This window comes from Salvelinus alpinus, chromosome 31, assembly GCF_045679555.1.
Source record: "Salvelinus alpinus chromosome 31, SLU_Salpinus.1, whole genome shotgun sequence".
NCBI lineage: Eukaryota > Metazoa > Chordata > Actinopteri > Salmoniformes > Salmonidae > Salvelinus > Salvelinus alpinus.
The window spans coordinates 21,476,330-21,483,172 of NC_092116.1; the positions used below are offsets into that span (position 1 = coordinate 21,476,330).

Consider the following 6,843-nt stretch of genomic DNA (forward strand, 5'->3'; position numbering starts at 1 on the left):
TACAACCTCCATCTCTCCTACTACAACCTCCATCTCTCCTACTACAACCTCCATCTCCACTACTTCAACCTCCATCTCTCCTACTACAACTTCCATCTCCACTACTACAACCTCCATATCTCCTACTACAACCTCCATCTCCACTACTACAACCTCCATCTCTCCTACTACAACCTCCATCTCCACTACTACAACCTCCACTTCAATTACAAGCGAGATTACAACCATGGGTACGGAACTTACTTACTACACAAAACTCAAACATATCACTTAAATTGTTTCAACAACCACACCGTTTACCACCACTACAACAACAGTATGTTTATATCTATAGAAACAGTTACTACATTCATATCTGTAACTACAACAACAAGTACAAACACCATATCTCCATTTTCAACCACGTCTGATGAGACAACCACCACAGAGGATAGAGCTGCATACGTAAATGCAACGGCCAACTCAGGAGTTACAACTTCCCATGTTGTGACACTCATATCAACAGCTACAACAAGAGCAACGACTGAATCTAGTGGAACAACCACAGCTGTCACTATGGCAACAACAAACACTATTCCTCTAGCAACATTCAAAACTGTTCATTTATTTACATGGTCAGTGTATACTACGATCAAGACTACATCTACTGGTAAAAGTACCACTTTATCAACTACCAACGTCTCAAAGACAACAGCCGGAACTAGTCCTATAATCATGGCAAGAGCAGAGATGAGATGTCAACTTCACAGACAATACTCCTCCTCCAGTTTCCAAGAATCTAAACTTACTCTCACTGGTGAGGGGTTGTTGACAGCTTGAGTGCATTTGTTTTAAGAACTCACTTATAAATTATCTCACTCTCTCGCTCTCTCTCTCACACACTCTATCTCTGTCTCAGCTATTGGGACAAACCCTAGTATATTGTGGACTACACTGTGATCAACATTTGGCATCGAAGGAGAAACACACCTCTCCAGCAGAAATAAAACTAAACGTTCCTTATATATTCACACTCAGACACAAATGTTACACATATTTCAGTTAAAGTAGATGTTCAATCCCCTGTGCATCGTACAGATGTGTTAGGCACCACAGCATTGACAAATGAGAGCAGTTTGTTCAATCAAGAAGAAGCGGACCAGCAATAATTCCTTCTTTTACCCTGTAGGTCTGTATAAATGTTTTTTTTAAATGCAGAATGACAATTATTAGGCAAATAATGGTGGCCTCAAGATAAATAAAAAAATGGGCCAGTGTGGGGGCCCTAAGGAGAATGGTCTGGTGTGTTAGAAATGCCAGATCTGATTTCAGTCCTAGTGAGACCCAGGTCTCTTTATATTCTCACATCTATCATGGCTCAGTGTATGACCTGACTGTTTTCAGTTTCTAGAAGCTTCTAAGCAATCTGACAGCTTGTCAAATTCTCCTGTCATTTCTTTAAAGTCATGTATAATCTTCTGACACATCTCAGCTGATGTGCTGATACTGTAAACAAACCCTCTTTCAAGAGCATCGTCCTTACGTATCCTGACGGTGGCCACGTACATGTCAAAAATACGGTAGAGTGTAACTAACACCACGTTCAATTCTTCTTCGACGCCCAATTATGTCACTCAGTTCAGCCACTGTCACGACTTTCTAAAGTAGAACCCAGAAGCAGACCAGGACAAGGAGAGTAGGACGAAGGTGAGTATTTATTTACAAGTTTAACCGTAAAGGTAGAAAGATCCAGGTGGCGGAGCGGGCAGCGGAGGTGAGTTGATGGGAGTGAATAGGCAGATCCAAGGGAGTAACAGAAGCCACCGATGACCAGGCAGGGATGGGGTGAGTGTTCCGGGTGAATGACTGTAGACAGAACAAACAGAGGTAAGTTCAAGGCAAGCAAGACGTACAAAACAACAAAACAAACTCTATCAAACTGGAGGCTGATACGCTGGCATAACATACTGTTCATGGCTAACGATCCGGCAGGGAATGGATGTCAGGTCAGAGCTTATGAAGTGGAGGGATGATGATCAGGACCAGGTGTGCAGATAGCTGATGGGATACAGGTGCGGGTAATCAAAGATCTCCCAACTAGCTACGTCGTCCGGCAACCAGACAGGGTACGTTCCAGGACACCGGAAAAACACTCCAGGACAGAACACAGGCAAAAACAGACTCAGGAAACGGGATTCGTGACAGTACCCCCCCCCTCCGACGAACACCACCGGGCGTACTACCCGGAGCGCCAGGGTGGAGGCGGTAGAAGTCACGAAGCAGGTCAGCATCAAGGATCTGACGCCGAGGAATCCAACTCCTCTCCTCTGGGCCATATCCTTCCCAATCCACGAGGTACTGGAACCCCCGACCCCGCCGTCTGGAGTCCATGATGTGGCGCACCGTGTAGGCAGGACCACCTCCGATCATCCGAGGAGGAGGCGGACGAGGAGGAGGGAGCAACAGAGGACTGAGGAGAACCGGCTTGAGGCAGGAAACATGAAATGTGGGGTGTACTCTAAGCGTTGCAGGCAACTTGAGTCGAACCACAACAGGATTAATGATTCTCTCCACCACAAACGGACCAATGAACTTCTGTGACAGTTTCTTCGACTCAGTCCGTAGAGGAAGATCCCGTGTAGCCAACCAAACCTTATCTCCGACGGTATAAGCGGGGGCAGGAATCCGGCGATGATTCGCCTGGATCTGATACCGGTCAGAAACTCTAAGGAGGACCTTCCTGGCCCGATGCCAGGTCCGGTGGCAACGACTAATGTGGGCCTGGACAGGGGGAACCGAGAGATCCCTCTCCCAGGGTAACTGAGAGGACCAAGAGGTGGGATCAGAGGAGCCAAGGGAGCGCAGCGTGGACTCCATCTTCTGGTTGGCTCTCTCTGCCTGACCATTAGATTGGGGATGAAGAAGCCCAGAGCTGGGCCGATTGGTACTCTTATTCTGCGCACAACCAGGACAAGCGGCAACAAACCTCCGGGTATCTTCTCCCATGGCAGGCCACCAAAATCGTCTGCGCAGTAGCGCCATAGTCCGAGCAACGCCAGGATGACAAGTTATCTTGCTGGCGTGGGACCACTGAAGGACAGCAGAACGGACCGACTCAGGCACGAACAACCGACCGGGTGGACCGTTACTGGGGCCGGGCTGCGTCCGAAGGGCCGCCATGACATCCTCCTCAATCCTCCATGTAACGGCCCCCACGACAAAGTTCTGGGGAAGAATCGTCTCAGTCTTGGCTCCACTCTCCTCCGTCTTGGAGAACATCCGGGACAAATCAGGGGGAGCAGACTCACTGCCCTGACTGGGAACAGCATGAGAACAGGCAGTCCTAAGGCAGTTAGCATGACACTCAATGCTCCAACTAGTTACCTTACCCGTCACCCAATCAAACGAGGATTGTGTTCTCTCAGCCAGGGGTAACCAAGAACCAGAGGAACATGGGGCGAAGGCAGAATGAAGAAGGAGATAAACTCTGAATGATTCCCCGACAACAACATCTTAACCGGTTCAGTCCTCATAGTGATCCGTGCCAGACTACTACCGTTCAGAGTGGTTGCTTCAATGGCTTCTGGCAATTGCTCCTTGGAAAGCCCCAGCTGTTCCACCAAGTCGGCATCCATAAAGCTGCCATCGGCACCTGGATCGATAAAAGCGTTCATCGCTAAACTCTGATTCTTATTCATGAGGGTCACAGGAAAACGGGGTCTGACAGGGTTCTTGGGAGGTTGAAACTGGCTCGCTAAAAGTCCTCCCAACCTTAGCGAGCCGGGCAGTTTAACGGGCGCTGAGGACAAGCGGAGATGTAATGTCCCGAGCTACCACAGTAGAGGCAGCGGTTGGTCTCACGTCTACGTTGGCGCTCCTCCTTAGTTAACCCGTGCCGCCCCACTTGCATAGGTTCAGGATCTGGTGGCAGGACTCCTCCACTAATCCCGGGTGGGGAGACATGATTGACACGTTCTGGTCCACTTCCTGACCCGAATGGTAACCGAGTAGCTGATTGATTGGACGGGACCCACTGCTTCTCCCTCCTTAGCTCTCGGACTCTGTTATCCACCCGAATAGATAATGCGACCAAACTGTCCAGGTCACTAGGCTCTGGATAGGAGATCAACTCATCCTTGAGTTGCTCCGACAACCCCTGGTAAAAAGCCGCTTGTAGTGACTCCTCATTCCACCCACTCTCCACAGCCAATGTCCGGACCTCAATCACAAAGTCTGCCACGCTACGAGCTCCTTGGCGAAGAGAGAACAAACGCTTAGCTGCGTCCTTAGCTCGGACTGGATGGTCAAAAAGCTTTCTCATCTCTGCCATGAACTCCTGGTATGACGCCATACAGGTGTCCTGTTGTTCCCAAACAGCTGAAGCCCATTCCAGAGCTCTACCACACAGCAGTTCAATAACAAAAGCTATCCTAGCCTTATCTGTGGCGTAAGAGTAGGGCTGCAGATCAAGAACTAAACCACACTGCATAAGAAATGAACGGCATCTTCCCAAATCCCCTTCGTACTTATCAGGCGTCGGAACCTTGGGCTCACGGAAGGATACCGCTCCAGAAGCGGCAGGTGAGAGAGGTGAAACAGGTGGTGGATGATCCGCCGGCAAACTGAGCTGAGCCTGGATACTCGTCAGACTAGCAGAGAAGTTCTGAACTGAACACGCTATCTCCTGTAGCGCCGTGCTGTGTTGTCCCAATATCTTCTCCTGATGGGAAATGGCATGGCAAACGGAGTCCAGGTCCGCTGGGTCCATTTTCTGGCCGGATCGTTCTGTCACGACTATCTAAAGTAGAACCCAGAAGCAGACCAGGACAAGGAGAGTAGGACGAAGGTGAGTATTTATTTACAAGTTTAACCGTAAAGGTAGAAAGATCCAGGTGGCGGAGCGGGCAGCGGAGGTGAGTTGATGGGAGTGAATAGGCAGATCCAAGGGAGTAACAGAAGCCACCGACGACCAGGCAGGGATGGGGTGAGTGTTCCGGGTGAATGACTTTAGACAGAACAAACGGAGGTAAGTTCAAGGCAAGCAAGACGTACAAAACAACAAAACAAACTCTATCAAACTGGAGGCTGATACGCTGGCATAACATACTGTTCATGGCTAACGATCCGGCAGGGAATGGATGTCAGGTCAGAGCTTATGAAGTGGAGGGATGAGGATCAGGACCAGGTGTGCAGATAGCTGATGGGATACAGGTGCGGGTAATCAGAGATCTCCCAACTAGCTACGTCGTCCCGCAACCAGACAGGGTACGTTCCAGGACACCGGAAAAACACTCCAGGACAGAACACAGGCAAAAACAGACTCAGGAAACGGGATTCGTGACAGCCACTCTCTCAAGCAGACAGATGACTTCTTCTGCCCAACTCAGACCTCCAGCTACCATCATGGATGCAGTGGAGGACATTTCCTCTAATGCTTTAAGAATTATTTTCATTTGATTCAGGCATTCAACAATTTGTTGAATACTATCTTGGAATTCTTATACACCTTTCTTAACATCGTCAATGTTGATTAAGAACGAAAATTATCTCCACCAGCTGCAACCAACACAGCTCCAACAAGCAGGGCCACACCTCCAGTAAAGGGGCTAGACATACTGCCACTAAGATACTTACCCCAATTGCAATCCCAGCCTTCCTGACTGTAGAAGCATTCTCCTGAATATTTGCTATTTTTTGTAAATATTTTTGTTGTTGTTGAGTTTCTTGAATGATGTAATGATGTCATTGAGTTATCGTTGATCATCAGATCATCATGAAAAACAGAAGATGTAGTCAGACAGTGTCATCCAGAGGAAAAACTCAAACAATACATTAGATTTTTTTAAACTTCAAGACGACATTAACATGCACCATATGTTTAATCTTAAGCAACTTTTAACATCTCAGAATCTCTTGAAAAACATTTTAATTTAACTAGGTCTATACCTACACATTATACAGAATTACACATAATCATTAATTTATTGAGACATAATTTTCTTTTTTTTCATAGTCTAATATTTCATTAAGTAAATAAATATTACTTACTAAGAGGGGGGGGGGGGGGTCTCCATGCTCCATCTCCTTGCACCAGTTGCCATATCTGACTTTGCTAAGTTGTGTTCCTGTAAGACAGTTCACCAGACAGAAGCTGCAGCTCTAAGTTCTGTTCTGGAGAGAGAGGAAACAGATGCTATTGCTCAGTGATAAAGCTTTTAATCATACAGCCAGACATTGTGAAGGTGTGTGTTTTAATGTCTATTGATTACAGTTAGATATCAATGACCACTTTATCTAAGGATTAAGCAGCTAAATATGAAATTTTAGGTCCGCCCCACGCCTGTGGTCCTGGAAGTGAAAGTAACTTGATCAGGGTGAAATGCCATAGAATCAGTACTTGTTTTCAAAAGTACAGACAAAGACATGTTGAGGCACATACATGTTTACTGTGAGTATTGTAATTATATGTTACAGATTAATAATGAACTAGTAAACAGTCTGCTTAATTCATTTCTTAGATTTTGGATCACTAAAGGTATCTAACTAGCACAGTCAACTCAGCTAAGAGCGACTCTCCCCTCCCACCACTCTACCACCAATACTGTAGTACCACTTAACACCACAGAAGGAGGGCACCAAAGAGTATGGCATATTGTATTCTTGTATTTCTTGCTTCCTTGTACTTAACCTGATAGTATTTTTTTATTATCCTGTCATTGTTTTAAAGTCAAGGGATGGATCTTGATTTGAATTATGTAATAATGTAAAGAAAACTGGGTAGAGTGGCCTGGCACAAACTTTAGGACATTGGCACACACGTACACATATGCATACACACACACGCATGTACACACACACACACAC

The 6,843-nt window shown here is 46.7% G+C and overlaps 1 protein-coding gene across 1 annotated transcript; it reads right to left on the reverse strand.

Moving 5' to 3' along the window:
- Positions 1 to 1,682: 1,682 nt before the first annotated feature.
- Positions 1,683 to 6,481, reverse strand: LOC139561681 (uncharacterized). Its single transcript, XM_071378927.1, has 2 exons — positions 5,087 to 6,481; positions 1,683 to 4,984 (listed from the first exon to the last, which is right to left on the reverse strand). The coding sequence occupies exon 2, from the start codon at positions 3,256 to 3,258 to the stop codon at positions 2,077 to 2,079; it is 1,182 nt and encodes a 393-aa protein (XP_071235028.1). The 5' UTR covers positions 3,259 to 4,984; positions 5,087 to 6,481; the 3' UTR covers positions 1,683 to 2,076.
- Positions 6,482 to 6,843: the final 362 nt, after the last annotated feature.